Source organism: Rattus rattus, chromosome 2 (assembly GCF_011064425.1).
Source record: "Rattus rattus isolate New Zealand chromosome 2, Rrattus_CSIRO_v1, whole genome shotgun sequence".
In the NCBI taxonomy this organism is placed as follows: Eukaryota; Metazoa; Chordata; class Mammalia; order Rodentia; family Muridae; genus Rattus; species Rattus rattus.
Genome location: NC_046155.1, coordinates 46,094,338 through 46,120,818, shown reverse-complemented (window position 1 = coordinate 46,120,818; position 26,481 = coordinate 46,094,338). Strand labels below are relative to the sequence as shown.

Below are 26,481 nucleotides of genomic sequence, written 5' to 3'. Positions count from 1 at the left end.
GTAGCCTGATCCACTGTGTGATTCCCTACTTTAGGGGTGCAGGTTGGGCAATGGGGGCAACCCTCAGCAGGGATCCTAGCCACTGATGAACTCTTTGGGTCCAGGCTGTGTGACTGACTAAGCTCCCGAGGGTGGCCCGTGGTGACTGCTGGGGTACGCACTGAAGTAAAACGGCAATGCTGAGTAATTGTGGGCTTCCCGGTAAGCGATCAGGTTAATTTCATGTTGCCGCTGCTGGGCCTGAAGGCGGTGCTTGGCTCGGCGATGGTGGCAGACACAGCAGCAGCTCAGGATGATGATGATGGTCCACACCAGCCAGAACCCTGGGGGACAGAGAGGCACATACACGGTGAGGACCGGTGAGATGGGGCAGCTCTCAGACAAGGTCTAGACAGCGCCCTCCACGCTGCAGCACACACAGGCCTCCCCCTGTGACTTTATGTCAAGCCAAATGTTCAAAATGTCTACTACAGGGGAAGATGGCTTGGGACAGAAGGAAGTGGCCAGGTGAGGAGGGCCAAGCTGTCACTTCGGCACACTGGCTGGCTCTGTAATTTAAATGTGGAGGGCATTAATAAGACATCTTGAACAAAATACTTCAGATTTTCTTGGTACCTATCTTTCCCCTTCCTACCCCAGCCTAGAAGAGAGGCCCCTCACATAAGAATTCTTAGGGTCCTCCTCACAAGGACCCTAGAAGCGGGCTTTTCCCTATTCGTGCACCTCTGTAAAGTGCGATCCTTAAACAGAGAGATGGAAAAGTTTTAATTGCCTCAGGCCCCGCTCTTCCCTAGAGAGTGTAAATGACCTCCGGGCTCTCTATAATCCGGTACAATTCCATCTGCCTGGGCAGTCCATCCCCACATCCCTTGAGCTTGTGCCTGCAGAGAAGCCTGGGCAGCCTCCCCTTCGTCCTCCGCCCCAGAGCACGCAGTCTCCTTTCCCACTTTCTTGGTGAGTCCCCACATGAGAACACCTCAATTTTGAAATGTAGATAGAAAAGGCTTTTAAACAACTTTTTAAAAGAAATATCAATGTGCCAGTTTTGCTTAAATATATTCAGGCATAAATGGTAGAAACACTGAAAGGAAAACATAAGATAATGACGTTTTAAGACTGTATGTCTGTGCTCAGAGGGCGTTGGCCCTCCTGGAACTGCTGCTACACATGTTACCCTGGGAGAATCCATGTAGGTGTTAGGAAAGGAACGGAACCCAGGTTCTCCACAGAAGCAACAAATGCCCTTAACTCCTGAGCCATTTCTCCAGTCCCAAATAATGACATTTTAAAAAGACACGGCATTATAAGAAATTTAAGGTTTTTATTTTTCCCAATTGTTTTACCCTTTTAAATTATGAAACTAGAAAAAAAAATCAGTTTTAGTTTTACTGGCCTTTTCTTTTCTTTTTTCTTTGGTTTCCCTGTATAGCCCTGGCTGTCCTGGAACTCACTCTGCACACCAGGCTGGCCTTGAATTCAGAGATCCAGCTGCCTCTGCCTCCTGGGTGCTAGGATAAAGGTGTGGACCACTCCCTCCCAGTTGTTTTTCTTTTTTCAAATGATAAATTTAAAATAGTAGCCTCTGTGTGTGTGTGTGTGTGTGTGTGTGTGTGTGTGTGTGTGTGTGTGTGTGTATGTATGTGTATGTGTGCTCGTGCATACCTATAATTCAAGCATCCAAGAGACTAGCCTAGGACACATAGTGAGATGCTGGAGATGGCAGTGGCAGTTGTGCTAGAGTGAGAATCCAGGTGTTAAAAGTGCTTGCTGCTCTTTTAAAAGACCCAAGTTCAGTTCCCAGGACCCACATAGCATGTAACTCCACGACTGCCTGTAATTCTAGCTCCAGGAGAATCCACACTCATGTGCACATAATCACGAACGAACACACACACACACACAGAGAGAGAGAGAGAGAGAGAGAGAGAGAGAGAGAGAGAGAGAGAAAGAGAAATAATAAAACACATCTTTTCTAAAACCGCCATATAGGGGCTGGAGTGTAGTTTACAGGTAGAACTCATGGGTCAGGTGACTTCTAGATCCCTAGCACCACAAACCTAGAAAAGAAGTGAAGGAATAAAATAGAGGCTCTATGAACAAAAATAAGGGGGGCGGGAGGGGTAAGGGGGGACATCTGGAAGCTGCCCTGGCTGAAGCACAGTTTTCTGATCCTGGTTTTTTTTTTCCCCTCAAAAAACGCATCTATCTGATAAGTAATTCTAAGGTTGAGCTGCTATTGAAGGAGAAGAGGTATTTTTGTTCTTTGTTTACTGTTGTTTTTGTTTTGAGAGAGGGTCTCATGTAGCCCAAGTTGGCCAGATTTCTGTCTCCATATCCCAGATACTAGGATTACATCTGGGTCTTTAAATTATTATGTAAATATAGATACACAGACAGAGGTGTGCAGATTCTGTGTGTCTATGGGTACACTGGCGTGCATGCGAGTGTGTGTGGCTCGTGGGGGTCGGAGAACAACTTTGGGGTGTCAGTTCTTGGCCTCCAGCCTCGGAGCCTTGCACCTTTACCCCGTGAGTCAGGTCACTGACTTACACGGTGGTACTGGATGCCCTGGAGTTGAGTTACTGCTGTGACCTCAACCCCAGTACTGCAAGAGCAGACGGCGTTCTTGGCGGCCAAGCAATCTCTCTAGGCCATCATTCTGCCCCCGGGGACTGAACCTGGTACCTCATAAATGCTAAGTGAGCGCTCTGCTCCCCCGATCTCACCCCCACCTCACAGCTCAACATTGGAAGTATATTCATTCTCTCTCTCTCTCTAGAAAAACCGACACTAAGGTTATTTTTTTTTCCCCTCGAGTCACTTCCCTGGTATTTCCTCATTCTCTACATTTTCTGTGCTTACGATATGTGAGATCCGAGGCATCAGTGTCAGCTTTTGCTTTAAACGTAACTGTTAAGTAAAGAAAATCCCACCAGGTGTGTGTGACGCACGCCTGCAGGATTGAGGCAAGATCTCCAGTTCAGGGTCAACCTGGGCTATTTAGGGAAACCCGTCATGACAGACAAGAGAAATGCTTTTCCTGTTCACCAAAAATTCCTGATTCTCTTGCTTTGGGTGCATGGGTAGGCCTGAGCTTCCTGGCCTCTATGCGCTTGGGGGAGGCTGACTAAATCTACCTATTGACAGAAACTATGAGCAGTGTGTCATTTAGAGACAGGAACGCTTCTTGTATAAAACCCTCCATCAGCCCCCATTGGTATTCCAGTCATTCCTGGCTCTAGGCTGTAAGACATGACCAGGTGGGAACAGAGCTCCCATTCCACCGTCAACAGACACACAGCAAGACTGAGAAAGAACCCTGTTGGTTTCAGCCACTAGGATTTGGGACATGTTTGTTCCTGCGGCAAACCTGGCTGCCATACAGTGCTACGGGGTTTTCCATGTGAGCTCTAAGGATTTATCAGGAATCCTTTAAAAGAACCCAATCTTACTTTTGCCTATTCTGTGCTCACTCACAATACATGTATAAGGTCAGAGGACAACTTAGTGGACCAGGACAGTCCCGGACCAGCAGTTATCAGCTGAACCACCTCCTTGACCTCAGGAGAGATCAATCTAAAGGAGAGTCTTGATCTAAAGACTGAGGTCTGCTTCACTGAAAGGCTTCCTATTTTTCAAAAACCACAGAATGGAAAAATGAGGAAGAGCGGCAGGCAGCAGAATCCAGGGCCCGGTGCATGCTGGGACACACGCGCTACCCATGAGACACTCGTGCCTTGGCCCACCTTTTCCTGCTTGATGTTATGAGAAGGAAAACCATCTCTGCCCTGCACCCGCTGTGTGATGTCACACTTGTCTCAAACTGGGTAAGCGCCTCTCAGTTTCAAATATACGACCACAGGAGAGTTACCTGTGTGGATCCACACAAGGGAAAGCACAAGGTCTTGTAGCACATTGGGTGTCAATCTAGGGACAGAAAAATGGACAAGCTGGTCCCATCTGGTGGGAAGGCAGACAGAGCACAGTCCGATGTGGCTTATACAAACTGGACTGTCCTGAGAATCACATTAGGAAAGGCTGTAAATTAACTGCACGCAGGGGTGGGGTGTTAGATTAGTCCCAGTGGGGTTGGGCTAAATTTTAATATTTCAGCTGGATTTCAGAAGTACAGAGGTAGGTTTTATTGCTTTTGTTTTTGAGACAGGGGTTGCTATACAGCTGGGGTTGACCTCAAACTTGGGGCAATTCTCTACCCTATGTTCCCCAAACACACACCAATCTAGATGGCCCCCTCCCACCTCCCGCCCAAGTTAAGACCTTGCTGTGTGGAGCATTTGTCATGCTAAACGAAATGGAGAGCATGTTTTTAAAAACAATCACAGTCCTGTGTAGGAACTGAGTCATGTGCCCTAGAGTTCGGGACAGACTTGGGAAAACACGCTTCTCAGCTGGCAGGAAATTCCCCACCAGTGAGCCGGCTCACACTGGAGAACTAGCTCCCCTTCTTCTCACACTCTAGGGTGAGCCCTTGGCCCTGACAGTTCTTATCAGGATCTCCTGAGTGCTTAAGAATCTCTGAATTTGGAAAATGAATATTCCCACAGGGTTACAGTGTCTTGTCTGAACTATCGGGCAACTGACAGTCCTGTAGGGTGACCACAGCTACACAGGTTCAAAGTCCAGAAAACCCGTGATCTTTGGGATTCTGTTTCTACTCCCCTTGTGTGTAAAATGGGGAGAACGATGGTCTCACCCAAATTAACACACAAGTGGGACACTCCCCGCCGCTCCCCACCGTGCCCCTGTCACTGTGTCACTGTGCCGTCTCGGGCTTATTGTTATAGCTGGTGCTCTTACAGGCATAAGCACAGATGGGACGGATTTCCTTGAAACCCTCCTTCGACCCCTCCTCTAAAAAAAAAACATGGGTTAGGAACAAGTCCAAAGTCTGCCTCTAGGTTCTGCTCTTGGCAAAATTCTGTGGAAAAAGAAATCAGGCAACTCCTATTTATTGAGCCCTTGCCATGAACAAGATGCTGTGTCCACTGACACGAGCTGCCTGGCTGACTATGCTGCCCCCGTCCAGGGGCTTGGAACACTAGGGAGCTGTGCTCAACAAGGACTTGGAAGGAGGCGTCCTGCCAGCCAGTGTGCTCAAGAGCTAAGACTCAAGCGTGTTGAAACATCAATCGCAGAGTGTCCCCTAAGTATGGGCAGTGTCTCAAATCGTAATTAAAATAACAAAGTGGATGAGTATCAGTGGCTGGCGTTCAGTGCATTGGCTACGTCTCTTTCACGTCAGCTCTTGAAATCCCACTGTGGCCTTTCCTCTCAGCTGAAACTCAAACCAGGGGAACCTGACGCTTGAGTAAAGTTCCTCCAGATTATCTCAGGGACAGAAAATCCAACTATGACTTCTCCCTGGGAAATGCGGTCTGGAGAAAGAAAAAGAGCCTCAGACAAGAATTGGGAACCCCGACCGCAGGCTTTGTGGTACCCCTGGATTTCTGGGGTCTCCTTGCTCCCTCTGTTTCAGGGAAGTTAGACATGCACAGAAGCCCCACCTCCTTCCAGCTTAGCCTCAGAGCTCCCAAGCAGGGAGATGCAGGCCACTCTACTACATCTTAGCTACAAACAACAGAGTGCTCTTAAGACGTGCATGACACCAGTAGCTGGCAGGTACAGAAGACCCTACTTAGCCGCCACAAAACATCCTCTACCCCAACTCTCTCAGGGTGCCCTGCAGTCTCGGGATAGTAGCTCTTCGCTATGGTGCCATAGCTAACAGCAGTCTCCTGTCTGAGAGTGAATCCTATCCTCTGAACGCACACTCCTCCATGCCTGCGAGCTCACACTGCGTCTCCTCTCTGCCTGATCGCTGCCCGATGGAGGAACTGCACCCTCGTGCCGATTCTGAAACAGAAGAGGCCATGGCATCGATTAAGAGCTTGCCGGAACTGCAAACCCTCAGGTCTATCTCAGCCCTGAAGGGAGCAGAGCCTGGAAATCTGTGTTTAAATCGGTCTCTGCTAAGGCACTGAGGTCTAAGACCGGAGGAATTAGCTTTGCTGAATGACTGACAGAATGGTGACTCCAGGCACAGAGGCAGGTTTCTTGGTCTCAGCTACTGCGCTGGTAAACAGGAGCATACGGTCTCACCTCGCACAGGCCCAGGGACTGGTTCAAGTTACAGCACCCTGAAAACTTGCTGAGAACTCAAGGTCAGCGAGTGCCTGTGGGTCTGTACACTGTGCATAGGTCAGTCCGCAGGTCACAGGTAAATTTAGTTTAGTACAGGTAAAAGGGCTGGTGGGAACAGCATTTCCCCCAGGGCCTTTCTTGTGAAATGAAGGCTAACCCTGCCAATGATCCCTGGCTTGGTTTTCTCTCCAAAGGAAGGGGGGCAGGAGATGGGAAACCACGCAAAGCCAGTTACTTTTGCATTGCTGGCAAAACTGAAAGGCGGTTAGAGGGAAAAACCACGAGAAGTGTATTTTTCAGCTCTTGGGAGGCAGAGGTAGCAGAATTTAGAGCTCATGGCCAGCCTGGGCTACACTGCAATTTTCAGATCAAACTATATACAAAGAATGTGTCTTTAAAAAACAACTAAAACCAAAAGAAAAAACAAACCAGCAAGTGTAGTTTGCTAAGAACTTCACAGCTCATTCCAACCCTCAAGTCCCCTCCAACACACTTCTTATAGAGGGATTTCCTGAGGGGGACACAAAGGGGGACGCACTGGGTACCTCCAAACGTCTCAGTCTGTGTGTCTCCCTCTCCCCCAGAGCTCAGGAAGCCTGAGCCTTGTATGATGTGAGTTTGGGCCTCCTCCCTTCTCCAGCTGGCTGTAACAGGAAGGTGAGGAAGCAGAAGCCCCTCTTCCCAGACAATCTCCCCGCCATTTGCTTCCCCAGTCCTTGCCACTGGCCTAACTCTTGGCTCTGGCTTCGGTGACCCAATTCTGGTGTCTACTGACTGAGTCTGTCTGCTCTCCCCCACGACCCAGGAGGCCCTGTCAATCTGAGATGGGACCATCAGCAACTCCACATCTTTCCATAAGCGATGCCGGCTGGGCCCAGCCCCAGAAAAACAAACCGGAGCTCTGTGGCTTTTTGGCAGCCTGACATCGCCTTTTGTTTTGACAAGGGGTGGGAGGGAGAATTTGAACCCTGTGGTTATCTGCATTTAAACACATTTAAACACATCCAGTCCACCTGCTTGGCACTCGGTGTTCCCTAATCAGTTTCTCAGCCCCGACCCGGCTGAAATAGCAGTTCCGTACCCTCCTCCTGCTTCTGTACATGGAGGACTGGTGGGGGTCTCGGGGCCCTGGCCTTTCCTGCACTGGATTCCTGTGGATTGGTGGCCTCAGTCCTGGTAGGGTGAGGGTGAGGAAGAGGCCCTGTTTGAAGGACCCACCCATGCTGGCTTTAAAAGAGCGTTGCACATCACAGGGAGAGAGACTTCCCAGCCAGGAGTCCAACTTCCTTGCCAGATTAAATACTGGTTCTAGCTGTTTTCCTGCCACATCACTGACTGGGGGAGGGGTGCAGAGAGAGAGAGAGAGAGAGAGAGAGAGAGAGAGAGAGAGAGAGAGAGAGAGGGAGGGAGGGAGGAAGGGGGCCTAGAGGTCGGTTGAGAGTAAGAACCATCGGTTGGGGATTTAGCTCAGTGGTAGAGCTCTTGCCTAGGAAGCGCAAGGCCTTGGGTTCGGTCCCCAGCTCCGGAAAAAAAAAAAAAAAAAAAAGAGAGTAAGAACCATCATAGTTTGACAAGCCAGTCCAACACCTGATTTTACGTAAAGACTGGGTAGGGGATCAGAATCATCTGGGAAACAGCTGTGGGAAGCACTCCAGAGTCAGTCACCTGGGACTGCTCTGCCCGCAGGTCCGCCATCCGCCCACTCTGTCTGGAGCTCAACACCTTGGTCCATCTGAGTTCTAAGAAGATCAAGGCACAGAGTGTGTTAGGCAGAAGCACTGCCTAAGGACCCTGACCTGCAAAGAGGCGTGGACTACATCCCCCAGTCCTCAGCCCGCTGTGCCCAGAGCGGGCCCAAGCCCTCCTCCTCTAGAAAGCAATCACTTCCGGGACCCGGAACCAGATTCTACTCACCAACACTGTCCCCAAGAGAATCAGAAAAGGCTGGCCAGCCCGCGGTTTCCCAAGGAGCAGAGGCAGTAACCGGGACCCTGGGATGCCAAGAACCCCCTGGACAAGGACTTACACCAGAGTTCATAGTAGTGGCTGCAGCACTGAGCCTGTCCACAGCAGTGTCCCGTGTCACAGATGTAGCTTTGATTGTTGGTGCCCACACAGGCTTCCTTATCCTGCAAAGTCAAGAGGCAACGGAGCTTGTTACACCACAGCTCACACCCATGCCCATCCGTCCTCACCCGCCTCCAGCTGGTCACTGCCTGCCTGTCCCCTACCCACCCGCACCTGGTCGCCTGTCTGTTCCCCAAACAGCGCCAGCGTTTACCCCAGGTAACACAGGGTTAACACAAACACCCTAACACAGATGAATTTAAAAACAGGCAGACAAACAAGTTTTTTGTTTGTTTGTTTGCTTGCTTGCTTTTTAAGGGAAGGGTTATAACACACAGAGCACGTGGTAAAAAGCGAGGCTCCCCTCAGACAGGACAGGGAAGGGGTGCCGTACTCTATGTATGTCCTAGGAGAAATACTTCATGTGCAGTGTAAAACCCAGTTGCTAGGATGGTGATGGTTCTCCTGGGGCTAACAGCAGATGACATCCCTTTTCCGTAAGATTTTCTAGAACGCTGAACGCAAACAGGACTCAAGAATTACCCTCCAGTCAGTCATTCCGGTCTCCCTTCCAAACCCCGTCCCAAACTGCTAACAATACGATTCAAAAGATGGTTTGAGGCAAAATGCAGGTTGGGAATGCAGCTTGCTTGCCAGAATGCTTGCCTAGAATGCGTGAAACGTGTGTACAATCCCATCGCCGTAGAAACTGCACACGACGGTGCACACCTATCATCCCAGCACTCAGGGGTGGAGGCAGGAGGATCGGAAGTCAAGATCACCCTGAGCTACAGGAGACCCTGTCACAAACAAACAAAGCCCAGAATAAACAGATAAACCACAAAACCTTCTTCTTGGAGTCTCCCCTCTTTAGAAAAGGATGGCAAACCTATTCAGCTGGCCTAGTTCAATTTCAGTATAGAAGATCATTTTACTGATTATTCTCGAGAGTCTCATACTTATTATGACTTGATTCTGGACTCACATTGTCCCTCCTCAGGGCACCCACCACGTAAAGGACACTGCTGAGTAACCACATAGCACTTTGCCAAATTCTATTCATAGCATTGGTGGATGATGGGTGTGTTATGTGTGTGTGTGAACATTTTAGAAACACATTTCACACATAAGACGTGGACTACCAACCAGGCATGGTGGCTACATATGTAAGCCTAAAACTCGGGAAGATGAGGCAGGAGGACTCCTTTGAGTTCAAGACCAGCCGGAGTCCAAGCCATCCTAGGACACAAGGTAAGGATGTGTCTCAAAGAGGAGGCAGGGCTGGAGAAAGCTCGTTGGAAGTGTGCTTGCTGTGTAAGCACTAGGGACTATGTTGGGACCCCTAGGGCCCACATACAAAGCTGGGTACAGTGGCGGCCATCTGTAATTCCAGCAACACAGTAGGGAGTAGAGGGTGCGGGGAGGGTCGTATCAAAACATCAAGGACCTGAGACAGGAGGCCTAGGGCCTGCTGCCCAGCCAGCCTAGCTGGAACTAGCTGGAACTCCAGGTTCAGAGAAGTGCACATGCACGCATGTGCATAGACACGCTAGCACGTGAACACACACAAAGTCATCTGTTGTATCTGGCTTTCTACGTTTCATTTACTACGATCCATCTGTGCCAAGCACCATCTTGGGTAAATGGAACACAAAGATAGAGAAAACACTGTTCCAGGCTCAACAAACCTCAGACTTATGAAGGAAAACCCTGCTCAGACAAAGAAACTCATCCTGCAGGATGCCATCTGCAACTACTGCCCCTGCCTGTGGATGGCACCCCAGCGGGGACCTAAGTCGCATGGTCGGCTCCAGCTTTACTGCACCGGCCACAGCCATAAGCCAAGCACGCTGGTGAGTGCCTGCGGTGGGAGGCCGGGCAGTTACAGGATGTGCCAGTAGCTACAGAGGGAAGGCAGAAGACAGGACAGAGCTTATACCAAATCTCCCCTTCAATATCTACCTTCAGGGCTTCCATGGCTCCCGCAGTCTTATAGTCACTCAGGCCAGCAGGATGACTCAGTGGGAAAAGATGCTTGTCACGCAAACCTGACAACCTGAGTCTGAGCCCCAGAGCCACGAGGGAAGGAGAACAGCAGGTCCCCGGTGTCAGAGGACACCTTGACCTTTGTGTGTACGCTGTGGTGTGACCATAACTGCACTCACACACACAATAATGAAACATAAAATTGATCTAAGGGCTGGAGAGGTGGCTCAGCGGTTAAGGGCACTGACTGCTCTTCCAGAGGTTCTGAGTTCAAATCCCAGCAACCAATGGTGGCTCACAACCATCTGTAATGAGATCTGATGCCCTCTTCTGGTGTGTGTGAGGACAGCTACAGTGTACTCATATATAAATAAATCTTTAAAAAAGTAATCATTAAAATTCATTTATAAAAACAAGCTCTTATAGCCCAGGATAAACCAGTTCAGGGGGAACACAGCAAAGGGCAATAAAAGTTTACAGTGGGGGGCTGGGGATTTAGCTCAGTGGTAGAGCGCTTACCTAGGAAGCACAAGGCCCTGGGTTCGGGTCCCCAGCTCCGAAAAAAAGAACCAAAAAAAAAAAAAAAAAAAAGTTTACAGTGGGCGTCTCACAATCCTGAAGAGTTCTTTGTTCTTGCTTTCCCCAGCCCACTGACAACAAAGAGCTATCTAGCAGGTGACTGTCTGGCTGGAGGCCCCTTCAGAGACAAGGTGCGAGTGGAGAAAGCAGAGCTGTGACAGCCACACCGGTGTCAGAGAAAAGCACTCCTTTCCTCAGTACATCGAAGTCTCTGAGCTCACCGGGCCTGCCAGCATTGCTCTCTCTTGGCTTCTCTTGGCGCTGGTTTGCAAAAGCAAGTTCAAAGTATTCATGTAGCTTTAAAACACTCCATGCTTCCTCTACCCCAGGAAAACGAACCCAGTGATCCTTCTGCCTGGGGAAAATCCACCAGAGGGTGGCCTAGGCAGCCAACTGGTCCTACGTGCGGCATGCGGCGAACGCACTTCAAATCTAAACGAGTGGTATCAGCTTTGCTCCTGGCAAGGGGCCTGTTATAAACAGAACCCCACTCTGCCTTGCTGCCCTGCCTCCAGGCGGACCTATCCTGGCAGCCTTTAACTCAGTTCCTCAAACCCACTTTGACCGGGACTGTCCAGCTGCCCACCCTTTCTCCCTCTGCCTCCCCGCATGCAGGATCCCTGTGGTCTGTCCTGGTCTTGGTGTTGGGAACTGCCACTCTGTAGCATGGGAAAGGAAAGGGGACGGGCAGTGACGGAGCCTGGGAGAGGGCTCTGACTGTTGGCAGAAAGCATGTGAAGGAGGATTAGGGGATAGGAAAGTAACCTGGCAGGCTCAGGGTCCATCTCAGCTCTGCCACTTCAGAAGAACAAGACTATGGGCAAGGACAGTGATAGCCCTGGGACTAGTAAACGCAATGTGTAACGTCTTCCATCTGTAGGGTTTTGGTTGGCGGGAGGGTTTTGGTGCTCAAGGTCTTGCACATGCTAAGTGCAGGCTCTGTCTACGGTTTTCACCTAACCCACTGCTTCATCCCAGCTCTGACACAGCATCCTCGAGCCAATGTAAGGGCTCATACAACCCAGGACTCCTCTCTCAAGCCAACAGCTGAGGTGTGGTTGCTGCCAGTGAAAGGAGTCCAAGGCCTTCGGGCCTTTCTGTAACGTTTACTGACAGCCTTGAGCTGTGGTGCTTCACAGCCCTCATACAGCATTCAGTCTGAGGAGAGGCAACTGACTAACCACACAGCAGGGACACGCCCATGCACAAACCCGCACAAACCCACACACACCCGGAGGCAAGGTCAAATCAAGACCACCAAAGGGGCTTCTGGGAGGACGCTCACTTGGGAGGAAGAGGATGGTTACAAAGTCTGTAACTGCAGGGAAGGCACGGAAAGAATGTTCCTGTACAAAAATGAAGGTGTTAGTCACCTTCCTTGGCTAGGAGCTGACTGGAGAAGCAGAGAGGTTAGGTGAGCCAGGCCCTGACAATACAGGGAGAAGACAGACCAGGGTGGTGACATTTTTAAAGTTACCCTTGACTCCTCAGGCGCTGCAGACATGTAGTGCACAGGCATACATTCAAAAAAACCCATACACATAAAATAAAAATAAAATCTAAAAAAAGGAAAAGAATATGCAGTTTGCAGTTACTCTGTCCTGGAAAAGCATCTAAAAGTCTATACAGAAAAAGAAAAGAAAGAGAGAGAGAGAGAGAGAGAGAGAGAGAGAGAGAGAGAGAGAGAGAGAGACAGAGACAGAGGGGGGAAGGGAGGAGGAAGGAAAGAAAGAGTAAGAGACAAAGAACATTTCACAAAGGAACTGTAAACTCTAAGTGCTCTCGGAACTGAAGAGAGAGATGGAGCTGTGGTTAAGAGCACTGGCAGCTCTTTCAGAGATCAGAGTTTCCATTCCCAGCATCCATATGGTGCCTCACAACCATCTGTAACTCCAGTGCCAGGAGATCCAACACCCTCCTCTGGCCTTAACTGGCACTACACACGCGCATACACACACACACACACACACACACACACACACACACACACACACACACACGCACGCACGCATACACGCACACGCACGCACAGACGATGCACAAGCAGGCATGTAAGAGAACGCCCACACATATTTTTTAAAAGTGCTGTTACACCAAGACCTTCGCCTTAAGAATGGCAGTGGTGGCTAACGGATCTGTTACAGGGACACTGCACAGCCCTGGCACCCCACACGGGTGACACAAGCTCCAAGAGACACCAAATAAAACAGTGGCACAGAGAAGAAAGAGTCAAGGTCGACACGGGACTGCTGAGGCCACAAAAGACTGAGGAGTGGAGCATCTTTTACGCAGATGCGAAACATTATCTCACTTCTTTGGTGGCGGCGAAGGCTCTGGGCTGGACGTGCCCTCTAATGGTTTCCACATCTTGTATTTGCTATTCTTAGCTGAGCCACTGGAAAGGTCAATTTCATCAACACGAGAACTTTCTCAGCGCCGGCCTAGAGACACTGGGAGGTAATGGTTCTTCGGGCATGGTTTTAATTTTGCCAATTTATGGGGCTGGAAAACCCTGGGAGCAGCTGGCTGGAGCCAACGTCATCCTCACGTCCTTAGGCAGGCGCTCAAGTTTTAAAGGTTAAGAGTGAAAAAACAAGAAAACCGAAGTCCGTGCTGAAGCACGCAGGACACCGGCTCTCCGCTGCTTGCTGTGAACGGGGAGCATCCGCTTCTGGCTCTCTCTGCAGAGAGAACAAGTTTCTAGTGGAGGCCGCCGCCCTCACCACCTTCACTGAACTTCCCTTACACCAGGCAACATGTAGGATGCTACAGCCGTGAGCAGGCAATGGGCGAAGGGGGCAGGTTTTCCACTGCTCTCGGTAAGGACAGACAGGCGCAGGTTGTGCTGTGAAATACTGGCTACCTAACAAGTGTTTTAATTAGAGAGCTTGGCTTGTAAGGAATCGTCCCCAGGAAACAAAAACTACCGTGGGGGGGTGGGGTGTCACGGGACTAGAAACCACACTCAGAAACGCCTGTTCCAGACCTCTCCAGATGCCACACAGAGTTGCATGGCTAGTTACAGTTCCATGACTTGGGGTCAGTCTGAAACAGGAGGGGTGGAGCTGAGGCCCAGTACACAGAGATGGGACCCTCTGAGTGTGGTGCCTTCGGGCGGGACAAGCAGGTGAATCTCTGTGGGTTCAAAGCTGGTCTGGTCTGCATAGCAGGTTCCAGGACAGGCAAGGCTACATAGTAAGACTCTGTTTCAAACAAAACAAGAGAAGATAAACATGCAAAAAATATGGGACCCTCAAAGGAAAAATACAGATTAAAAAAAAAAAAAGCACATAGCACAAAATGGTAATGAAAAAAAGATCTGAATGGAGTGGAGATGGGGAAATTCTCTCTAAAAATCCGTCCCAGGGCCTTTCCTCGTACTAACATGAGACTTGGCTGCAACACCCACTGTGGTGGTTTGAATATGTTTGGCCCATGGGAAGTGGCACTATCAGGATGTGTGGCCTCGTTGGAGGAAGTGCATCACTGTGGGTAGGGGCTTTGAGGTCTCCTAGTGCTCAAGTCCTACCCAGTGCTGACTCCACCCTCCTCCTGGCTGCCTTCAGCTCAAGGAGAGCTCTCAGCTTCTTTTCGGGCACCATGTCTGCCTGGACGTTGCCCTGCTTCCCACCATGATGATAATGGACTGAACCTCTGAAACTGTAAGTCAGCCCCAATTAAAAGTCATCCTTTATAAGAGTTGCCTTGGTGGCTGGAGAGATGGCTCAGTGGTTAGGAGCACTGACTGCTCTTCCAGAGGTCCTGAGTTCAATTCCCAGCAACCACATGGTGGCTCACAACCGTCTGTAATGGGATCTGATGCCCTCTTCTGGTGTGTCTGCAGACAGCTACAGTGTACTCATATATAATAAATAAACCTTTTTTAATAAAAGGAGTCGCTTTGGTCATTGTGGTGGTTTGAGTACACTTAGCCCAAGGAGTGACACTATTAGGAGACATGGCCTTGTTGGAGCAGGTATGGAGGAAGTGTGTCACTGTGGGAGTAGGCTTTGAGACCCTTGTCCTAGCTGCCTGGAAGTCAGTCTTCTCCTAGCTGCCTTCTGAACAAGATGTAGAACTCTCCTCCTGCACCATGCCTTCCCAAACGCTGCCATGCTCCCACCTGATGACAATGGACTGAACCTCTGAACCTGTAAGCCAGCCCCCATTAAATGCTGTCTTTTTAAGAGTTGCCTTGGTCATGGTGTCTCTTCACAGCAATGAAATCCTAAGGCATCTACACAGCCTGAAAATCTTCAAGCTAAAAGTGGAATTAAAAAATGGTTGGAGAGCAGAGCATGGGGTGTTTGCCTGCTCCCAGAAGTCAGGTGTGTACGGAAGGAGGGTCCTGAGGCTTGCTACAGAGCGAGACCTTGTCTCTGAGAAAGAAGTAGTACGCTTGGGCCTGGGAGAGTCTGGCTGAATGGATAAAGATACCCGAAGACCTGAGCTAGCCCCAAGGACCTACCTGGTAGAAGGAAAAAACTGACTTCTGAAGAATTGTGGGTGGGGGTGGAGGTGGGGACAGTTCCCAGGCTAGCAACAGTCCTGTGACATCTTGCAAAACAAATATAAAATGCCAAAGAAAATCTAGCCAGAAGCCCCGTGTTTTACAGTGTGATGTTAACATGCCTTCTTGGGACAAATGAGAAATACAGGTTCTGGATGAACAGTGATGTTTTATGTGTCAGGCTGACAAGGGGTCAATGTTGCTGGCTAGTTTTATGTCAGCTTGACATGAGCTAGAGTCATTCTGGAAGTCAATTCAGAAAACGTCACCACCAGATTGGCCCAGCAGCAAGACTGTAGTGCATTCTCTTCCTTTCTTTTTTTAAAGATCTATTTATTTTATGTATATGAGTTCACTGTCTCTGTCTTCAGATACACCAGAAGAGGGCATCGGATCCCATTTCAGATGGTTGTGAGCCACCACATGGTTGTTGGAATTGAACTCAGGACCTCTGGAAGAGCAGTCAGTGCTCCTAACCACTGAGCCATCTCTCCATCCCTGTGGTGCATTTCCTTAACTGAGACTGATGTGTCCAACTCACTGAGCCCGACCTCTGGGCAGGTCGTCCTGGGCGCTATAAGGAAGCAGGCTAAGTAACCCATGGGAGCAAGCCGGTGAGCGAGCGGCACACTCCACAGCACCCGCATCAGCTCCTGCCTCGACTCCTGTCCTCATGGGGGACTGTGATGTGGAATTGTAAGCTTGAATAAACCCTTTCCTCCCCAGGTTGCTTTTGGTGATGGTGTTTTAATCACAGCAACAGAAACACTAAGACACGCAGTGAGGAGCCCCACAAATGAAGCTCTACTGGAGGCAAGTTTGCACATAAAATACAAAATATATAAAAACGTGATCTATCATAAACAAGACCTGGAAAATTCAACAAATAGGCTAATGGCAGCTGGAAGGAAAACGAACTTAGGATAATAGTGGCCAGAGAAGGCATAAGCGGTTTCAGCCAGGCGCGGCCACTTATATATAACTCAAGCACTCAGGAAGCTCAGGCGGGACAGCAGGATTTCAAGGCTAGCCTGAGGTACAGAGTAAGACCCCATCCAGGAAAAAGACATAAAGAGAACATGAAGAAGGAAGGGAAGGAACAAGGAAGGGAGGAAAGGAAGAAGGAAGTGGGAGGCAGGATGGTGGAAAGAAAGGAGTCCAGGGAGATGGCTCGCTGGTAAAGCACTTGCCTTGCAAGAATGAAGTTTAGTGCAGTCCCAGAACCCGGGTACAGCGCACCAGGTCTGAGCCAGGGTAAGATATGCAAGGTCTGCGTGGCATGCACTGAAACCCCAGTGCTGGGGATCTAGAGACCAGTGGGTTCCTCAGGCTCATGCAGCTTAGCCTACCTGGGGGTTCAAGGCTAGAGAGACTTTATCGCAAACGGGAGGGGACGATGGCCTCTAAAGACTATCCAAGGTTGTCCTCTGGCCTACACACACACACACACACACACACACACACACACACACACACACACACTTACCCATGAACACACATAAACAAAAGAAGAGGTTTCAAATAATTAAAGCCCAAAAGAAAGAACAGACTGTGAGGAAAAGATATTAGCAAAGGAGAGATAGTGGCCAACGTTTGCTTCTGCAGTACAAAGTAGAAAGTGCAGAGATCAGAGTGGCCCTTGAGCACGTGGCCTTCCATGTCTTCTGTGGGGATGGCGGGGCAGATTGGGTGGGGGAGGGCGAGAGAGGGAGAAGACAGATTTGGAAAAATCAGCTATGAAAGCAAAAATGCAGCAGAGACAATGGCTCCATGGGTAAGGTGCCTGCCATTAAGCCTGACAACCCCAGTCCCATCCCCAGGACCCACAGGGCAGAGGGCAAGGACACCTGCAAGCTGACCTCTGACTTCTACATGCAGACTTCCTACCCACATAAAATAAATCAAATTCTAAAAACTTCAATGGACGGGTTATACAGAGATTTGACACAGTAAAGGAGAAGTAATAAGCCAGGGAGTAATAAGCAGATCTGAGGAAGTTAACTAGCAAACTGTGCTGTTCTCAGTTAGGAAAACACAGGGAAATGGTTAATTCTCAAGGAGAGAGGAGAGTGGAAGAAAGGCAGAATTCAGAGGTAACTGGTAAAGAAATCCAGAACATTTGAAGTGTAGGATTGGGGGTGGGAATGAATACACCCAGGTACACTTTATGAAACGGAACTATGAGGAATTCAGATACATCCTCATTATCAAATAAATTTAGAATTTAAAGCGTAATTATCTCTGTCTACAAGGACGACACAACAGAAGAGGACCAAGGTTTCGATGGACGCAGAGAACACATGAGAGGGTGGCATCAGGATTAAGCTCTGAAGGACAAGAAGATGCTGGGTGCTGCTCCAGGCTGGGGACACAGAGAGACCTCCTTGGTATTCTCAAGGACCAGAGGGAGGGCCAGTGCGCGTCCTCGGTACAGTGGATCTGAAAGGCTCAGCAAGATCCCTCTAACACACCCAGAGTGTGGCTTCAGCAGTCTCCCTTAGATCATGAGGACTAACAGATTTAAGGATGGTTTTGAAACTCTCAGTTACTTTCCAACTGCGGGGTAAACAATCAAATAGTTTTCTTCCATTCTTGAACCTAGGTACGGCCCTCCAGAAAGCAGACAAGTTCTTGTACCGCACGCCCACTGGTACAGAGTTTCCCTGACTTAGGAGCTGCAGCCAAAGGAGAGCAAGGCTTTCACGAGACAGATGTGTGACTGGAGGAGGCAGCGAGCAGGATCTCCAAGTCCTGGACAGTCAGGACCCTCAAGGCCAGCTCTTTAGGTCCTCAGAAAAAGATCTATAGGTGGTTAGAAAAATATTCTCCAGACTATATGGCTTTTCTTAGTGGGCTTTTTTTTTTTTTTTGGAGGGGGGGGAGTGAGACAGTCTCTCTCTCTCTCTCTCTGTGTCTCACTCTCTGTCTCTCTCTCTCTCTCTCTCTCTCTCTCTCTCTCTCTCTCTCTCTCTCTCTCTCTCTCTCTCTCTCTCTCTCTCTCTCTCTCTCTCTCTCTCCAGTACTGGGACTCACTATGTAGATCAGGCTGGCCTTGAACTCACAGCAACCCATTTGTCTCTGCCTCCCAGTTGCTAGGATTAAAGATGAGAACCACCATGCCCCGCCATCTGTGTTTTTAACAATGTCATCATCCCTAATATTACTGATTTTTAAGGCCACGCAAAAGCTAAGGGAGAGTGAGAATCTGCTCAGGGGACACTCCTGAGCAGGGTAGGGAGAAGAACCGAGCGGGGCTCCTGGCCTGTTGCTGCTTCTCACATTAGTCTAATCCTCCTTTCTACCATATACTGACTTTGTATCCTCCACAATGTATACTGTGCCTGACCATTACTCTTTCAGCGTTGCTAGCAAAAAAGTTGAATTTCATCCTTTCTGAAAGAGCGGGCTACTGCTAAGAGGTTAACCAAGATTCAGACACGTGTGTACAGAGGAACTGGGAACGGATTTTTAAGCTGTTTGGTAGAATTCAGCAGTTTCCCAAAAGAACAGTCTGAGCTCAATCTGCAAGTTCTGCTGACAGGCAGCACAGCAGTCTGATGAGACTCAGTCTCACAGCTCACGGCTGACTGTGTGCTTCCCCCTTAGGGGCTCTGCCCCTCTCCCACTCTCTAGATTCAACGTCGGGGGATGGCGTGGTGGGGGCGTGGGGGTGGGGATAAAGCCAAAGCTTGGAGCCAGCAATGTTCCAGGAAGCACAGGTAAAGGTTTATGCTAACCTTTCCACAAGGGCTGTCGACCAGACCTACCCCAGTCCCCTTGGGTGTTTATTAAGGTACAGCCAGAACCTCTGGGGTCAGTGACTGAAAATCCTCCCTTCAAAAACATTCCGTGAGCAGGCACGGTGGCGCTGGAGTGCCGTCCTAACACTCAGGAGAGGGTGAGGAGCTCTAAGCCATTCTTAGCTACTAAGCTAACTTGAGGCCAGCAGCCTGGGCTACATGAAACTGTACGTACACACACACACACACACACACACACACACACACACACACACACACACACACACACACACAAATGAAAACTAGTGGCTGGAGAGATGGCTCAGCTGTTAATAGCATTTGTTGCTCTAGAAGAGGGGACCTGGGTTCGATTCTCTGCACTTACATGACAGCTCACACTGTGTGCTGTCCAGTCCCACAGAGTGGATGCTCTCTTCCAACCTGAATGGGTCCTAGGCATGTATGATGATCAAATACATATGTAGGCAACGCACTTATACACACAAAATTAAAAACTCGAGGTTGGGATTCGCTGTCTTGGATGTACAATGTGCATGAAAGCAATATTTTATGCTTTCCAAACCAGATGAATGTTCTTCTAGAATCCCAAGTGTCCTAACTCGCGAAAGCACCGACTTAGAACCAGGGCACACTAAATTATTTGCCCCCTGTCCCATTCCATAAAAAACAAAACAACACAATGAATCATAAACAAGCATCTTAAAAATAAGTGTCTAAGTGACACACTCAGGCAGCTCCACTGACAGTGCTACTGCTGAAGCCACCTCATACCTGGGACCTCATTAAACAGCCTCCAAACGGAGCAGCAAACAGAGAGATTAAAACCTATTTCCTGTGTTGCTATTAGGAACCCGGACAACAGCCTCACGAAGAGCCACCTGACCCTAGAGGAAAATCCCAGAGCCAAAATCTGAAGCTGCAACACACCCCAAGATTTTCCTAAAGCCCGCGCTGCAGCCCTGTGGGGTCTGGCTGGCCTCGGGGGTCTACGACGCCATCATTCTTCCCTCCCTGGACACCCCACCAAGGCAGGGCAGCCCCAGTCATCCCACCTCACTAGCCTCTTCTTCCACAGGCCACTAAGTGTGACTCCTTTTAGTAAGAACTGATTTGGAGAGCAGAGGACGGAAACAGGCCCGGCGCAGGCCGGGGGGCAGGCAGGGCGGCCACTCGCTGGGTACTGAGACGGGGCATGTCTGCACCGTGTGGCAACTTTATAAGTTGCTTATATTTGATGTGTGTGAGTGTCCTGCCAACAAGTATGTATGTGCACCATGAGCCTGGTGCCCGCTGAGGTCAGAGGAAGTTGTGTGATCTCCTGAACTAGAGTTGTGAGCCGCCATGTAGGTGCTGGGAACATTACTTGGGTCCTGTGGAAGAGCAGCCAGTGCTCTTAACTGCTAAGCCATCTCTCCAGCCCCTGCTCCAGCTTTTTACTGGGTGCTAGGGGTCTTTACTGACTGAGCCACTGTGCTAGCCCTTATTTTTCATTTAAAGGAGAAGGAAAGGGAGGGCGGGAGGCAGGAAGGAACATATAAGAACATAAATAAAGGGGATGTTTCAGCAGGTAAGAAAGAGGGCTTGCTGCTCTTCTAGGAGGACCAGGTCTCAGTTCTCAGCCCCTCATCAAGTGGCCCAGAATCACCAGAGTAACTGACTCAATCCCTCATGTGGTCTCCACAGGCACCTGTACACACATGCACAGACTTACACATATAAATAATAAAGATAAAAGTCACTCTTAAAAATCTATTTATTTTCTAAACTCTGCATCTCCTGTTACTCTAGAAAAACCAAGAGCACAGACATGCCTGGCTTGGTCCTCACCTATGGTCCACCCATCTCCTTGTTTGACTTAGTCCCGCTGGGCTGGTCCCTGTGTGCAGCTCATGGTCTCCTCCTGCTTCTCGGTCACTGAGGGTAAGGCAGGCTGGGGAGGCCGGAGTATCAGCAGTGCCCCTCAGTTTTCTACAGTGAACCTCAAAGCAGTGTCTCAGGTGTACTGCTTCAGACAGGGCCCCTGACCAAGGCTCATCTCTGCTGCATGAAGGCCATTCCTCCTGGTACCTGGGAATCCCTATGACCTCAGCAGATGGGAAGAGAACCAGACTGGCTGTGTCAGGTACTGAAGGGCCTTTCTTTCTTCCTTTTAAAAATTTTGTTTATGTTTGTTATGTGCATTGGTGTTTTGCCTACACGTCTGTCTGCATGTGAGGTTGTCAGGTCCCCTGGATCTGTAGTTACAGACAGTTGTGAGCTACCATGTGGGTGCTGGGATTGAACCTGGGTCCTTTGGGAAAGTGCTTTTAACCACTGAGCCATCTCTCCAGCCCCACTGAAGAGCTCTTCACCTGTTATTCTCCTTTTTATAGAAGGCCTGGAAGAGGGGTCAGATCCCCTAATCAGTCACTGACAGCTGTGGGCTGCCGTGTAGGTGCTGGGAATCCCAAATCATCAGAAAGAATAGCCAGGGCCCATAACCACGGTGCCGTCCTTCTCAGCCTCAAAATACCCATTTCTTTGTCCAGAAAGAAAAGGTAATAGTTTTCAGAGGGACCTGAGCTGTGGAGGCTGTGTTGATGTCACTGGCATGCTTTAAGAGAGATCCTCCAGTTTCACTAGCAGTGACCCGCACAAGCCTGGTTCCCCTGGAGCCATAGCAGGGCACGTGGCTCTCCCTTCCAATCCAGGGCTGGAGATTTACGCATCAAAAAATTAATTTGGGCTGGGGATTTAGCTCAGTGGTAGAGCGCTTACCTAGGAAGCGCAAGGCCCTGGGTTCGGTCCCCAGCTCCGAAAAAAATAACCAAAAAAAAAAAAAAAAAAATTAATTCAACACTGTCCAAGACAACTGCTTACTCCTACCTTGGATAAAGAGTAACATTAAAACTGGTCTCTTCATAAAGATGCTCTGGGTCAGAGAGGAGCTGTCTCCAGGACTGAAAAACTTCAAAGAATCGGGGGCCTTCTAAAACGTGACACATACATTTAGAGGTCAAAACAGACTCGATGGTTTACGAAGGGGTGGAGGGTTGGTCTGTTATGAGAATCAGACTACAACGGATCTAAGATACCATAACAGGTATGGGGCTTGAGATACGGACTGTTAATAAAGTCATTACTGCTTGGCTGTGTAAGCTGTTGAGTTATCCGGATACGATCGGGACCCGGCCCTCCTGGAGGGTAGATACCCAGATCACACAGGATAAGAAGTGAGACTTCACGTCTAGAAGGGTTTGGTATTATTTCGTCTGCACACACAGAGAATAGCTTGTCTGTCCTTGAATTGACAGTCCTTGCTGACCAAGGGACAACTGGATGTAAAGGCCCAAGTCTTTGGGAAGGTGACAAATGCAGGAAGCTTAGGGAGACACGGAAAAGGTGCATCTGCTTTCCCTTTGCAACATCAGCCATTCCAGGCATACTGACACACGCCTACAATCCCAGCTCTGGGAAGACTGAGGCGGGAGAGTTATAAGTTCAAAGCCAGCCTCATCTACATAGCAAGCCCTCCTAAGACCCATGACTCCCACTCTCGGAACAGCAACAGGCTGCTGTCAGGAGTGGCTGCTGTCAGGAGTTTCTAGCCTGGGGCTCTGCGTTTAGTCATCCATGAGCCTAGAATCAGCCAATTGTGTTTAGACATTGCCAAATGCCATGGGGGTGGGGTGTGCATGAAACTGCCCCTGATTTTAAAGCACTAGACAAAAATCATGTAACTGTGTTCTGTGAAGTCTCATCCTCTGATTGGTTTATGGATTCTGCTCTGTGAACTCCCAAAGGGCAAGACGGGGGTCAGTATCACTCCCACATCTACTCTAACAAAAACCCTTCAGAAGCCCTAGGCTCGAGCACTATGGGGCTAAGATGCCCTGGAGCCAGACACGCTGCGCCCCAGCACTCCGGGCCCCTCATTCGGCAGCCTGCAGAGAACCCACCAAGGGCAAAGCCTAGAGATATCTCACCTCCCGGATGGGTGAGAAGTAGCCCCGGCTTCCCAGGTTTACAGTAACCCACCATGCGCACGGCCTGGTTCCAAATTTCAGACCCTCACTCAGAGGCAGGAGAGTGGCTGCACATACATTCTGAGTCTGCTGGAGTCCGCCCCAGCTCACCCCAGGGCTTCCTATTACACTGCAGAGCCATACTCAGGGGAGGGATGTCATGAGCATTTGTGGTCGGCGGGCAACCAGGATGTCCAAACCCTTGACTGAAAACCACGTGATAAGTTAGGCACTTGACTGAAACCAAAATTGAGATCTTGCGTCACAGCTCGGCGGTGGAAGCCCCCGAAATCCTGTCTGTTGAGCAAAGGAGCCAAACAATAATAAATACAAAGCCAAGGGGAAACCAAAGCCCGAGACAGAACACAGTACCAGGAAACCCTATGCTACTTCCAGGAAGAGAAGCCAGCGCGTCCCAGCCGTCTGCAGAGCAAACATCCTTTTCTGGAGCTGCCTCAGGATGCACTCTTCTCTCAGAGTTGAACGAATGGCTTAGAACTAAGTCACTGGCCGAAATTTACGTTTTAACCCTTAAATATGTTTTTAGTCTCTATTTCTATTTGAGGCTTCGCCGCTCAAAACTTCCTGTAATGGACCCGGAATGCAAAGGCTGCAGACTTACTCTTGTATTTGTAAGTGTAGTACAGAATACAGTTCAATATACTGATGTACACATTAGCCTACAAAGAAATGTCGAAGAGAACACTGATTAAAGATGGCTCAGCGGCTAAGAGCACTGACTGCTCTTCCAGAGGTCCTGAGTTCAACTCCCAGCAGCCACATGGCTGCTCACAACCATCTAGATGCCCTCTTCTGGTGTGTCTGAAAACAGCTACAGTGTACTTATATATAATAAATAAATAAATCTTAAAAAAAAAAAAATATAAAGATATGGCATTATTTCTTCTCTCCCCAACCCCCCTTTTTTTGAATCAGAGTAAGGCTAATTTCAACTTCCAACTCTCCTCAGCCCTCTGAGATCGCATGCCCAGCCATCACCTCGAAGGACTGAATCACTATTTCCACAAACAGGCGCCTTCTTTGAGGTCCAGGGTTCGAATTCTGCCAAAAGAAACAGTGGCCATAGATGACACAGAAGCTAAGGCGGGCCACCACTTAGGCTTGTTTCAGCTCACACCCTGCAGATCAGCAGCAAACAGCAAGATGTGCTACTGACAGAGAACGAAAAGACCAGTGAAGTCGGCTAAGATGAGAGGAAATTCCCGCAAGACAAGGACTTTTAGTGCTTTAAAAAAAAAAAAAAAAAAAAAAAAGATTTATCTATTATAAATATAAATACACTGTCACTGTCTTCAGACACAAACCAGAAGAGGGCATCAGATCTCAGTACAGATGGTGGTGAGCCACCATGTGGTTGCTGGGATTTGAACTCAGGACCTCTGGAAGAACAGTCTTAACCACCGAGCCATCTCTCCAGCCAATTTTTATGGTTTTTTAATATAACTAAATTAAGTTTTTTTTTAAGATTTATTTATGTATGAGTGCTCTATTTGGATGTATGCCAGAAGAGGGCATAGATCTCATTATAGATGGTTGTGAACCACCATGTGGTTGCTGGGAATTGAACTTAGGACCTACTGGAAGTAGCCTTAACCACTAACCCATCTCTCCAGCCCCCAAATTTGTTGTTTTTTTTTTTTCCCCCAATGGCCAAATTACTGTTTTCATGGAGTAAAATTTACCTCTTCAAGGAAAAGAGGTGGGTCAAACTCAAAGGCTATCCATTACTGGAGGAAGCGACTGTTGTCTTTGGCTCTGTCCTAGAGAAAAGGCCCAGTCGGCAGATAGGGTCCTTTTGCTACCAGGTCCTGGCCTTTCTACTGCTTTCTCATCAGAAATGTTACAAAGAACAAGTCACACCCTCCAAAAGTGTAGCGTCTTTCTACAGAGTCGGTGGGGCTTCAAACACTAGCCTAGGCGGGCTTGGGAAAACAGACCTCCCTGGCCTCCCATCGCAGGGCAGAGCAGGGGCGTTCCCCTGCCTGTCGCTAAGTTTGTACGATCAGTCCAGATAAGGATTCTGGCTTAGCTTCTGACAGTATAAGCAAGTGTCATCTTGGTGCTGCTGCTTTATACATAGCTAGTTCCCTTCCCAGCTGAATCTTGCTTAATTTGCCCTGATCCTGGTGGAGTAGAGGCTAAGCTCAAAAGGGTCAGGGTGACTAGGAGCCAGAGCCTGGTCCTCTATCAAGCACAGAGCAGGCAACAGGACACAGCACCGAGCCAGAGAGCTAGGGGACGAGTCACGACCATTACACTCACCTGTATGCTGGAGCACAGACCTCCTGAATCCCATTCTCCTTTTTGGCAATATGGAGATAAGACCCCTCACGTGCGGTGGTGGTCCTGAAGTGAGCAATCCCAAAGCCAGAGGCTGGCGAATTACCTCTTCCTTATCCCCAGTTGGAGCTCTCCCCCTGTAGCTTGGCCTCGGGAGTCATAGTCCTCTCAGGTCACCTGCTCTATGTTTATGAGGCTGGGGACCAAGCCCAAGCAGGTGTGCAGCAGCTGCTTAAGCTCTAAATGGTGGGCACATCCCGGCCACTTACTTTCACACCTGAGGGGGGACTGGTCCAGCACTCTGCCCATCTGGTCTATACCAAGAAGGGCATGCGGCCACCAGTCACTCGAGGATGCAAACAGCAGCTGGGGACAATGCTTGGCCTATGTAGTCCTGCCCCAAAAGAGGCCAAGGCAGGAGGATTAAAGGTTCAAGGCACTACAACAAAACCCCCTCCCCCACCTTAATTTTTCAAAAGGCTACAAATATCTCCTCAGACCAGGAGTTGGCCTCCTTATGCCTCTTGTCCTGACCAATTTCAACGCGGACAAAAGACTCCAAGAAGGTTGAAGACTCATTTCCAGTTCCACTGGAGACCACGTATTTTTGGTGTTATAAACCACCCCTACCTCCACCTCACTCCTGCCGCCATGATGTGGACAATTTGGGGCACAGTAGGCCTCCCCCATAGAAGACAGCATTTTAATGTAAACTATTGTCTCCAAGGGTCTAGCTTGTGTCCCACTGACTGGAACAACTGTGCAACAACTGGACTGTCACCTGCACAGGATCGTCTTGTCTCTGAACTCCTGAGCCACCTGTCCCCTTTAATGTCACGTGAGGAAGATCTGCACCTAGCGCGTCTCTCCGTTACCCATGCACTGAGCCTAGTGGAGACTACGGCCTTCCCAGGGCTGGGCGAGCACAGACCCTTCTTTGTATACTGAACATAAGAATCTTCCAGTATTACCAACCCAACACCTCCTAAGGCAGTCAGAACTAGAATTCACTTCTCTAGGCTGGCCCAGCCCCTGCTGCTGTATTGTTCTCTGAAAAACAACCTCTACCTTCCCAGACTCCATGCTAGACTTTCTCTTGGCCAGAAAACCA

General features: G+C 49.3%; 1 protein-coding gene across 2 annotated transcripts in view; it reads right to left on the bottom strand.

The window, feature by feature from the left end:
• Wbp1l (WW domain binding protein 1 like) overlaps positions 1 to 26,481 on the bottom strand; it is a 55,839-nt gene that overhangs the window by 5,065 nt on the left and 24,293 nt on the right. Inside the window, exons 2-3 of one of the 2 annotated variants that reach the window (XM_032892134.1) lie at positions 8,189 to 8,291; positions 162 to 323 (exon numbers count right to left, since the gene is read on the bottom strand). In XM_032892134.1, the coding sequence (XP_032748025.1) occupies positions 162 to 323; positions 8,189 to 8,291 (265 nt within the window). Of the gene's footprint in view, positions 1 to 161; positions 324 to 8,076; positions 8,292 to 26,481 lie in introns of those variants that run through there. The other variant, XM_032892135.1, reaches the window with a different exon arrangement.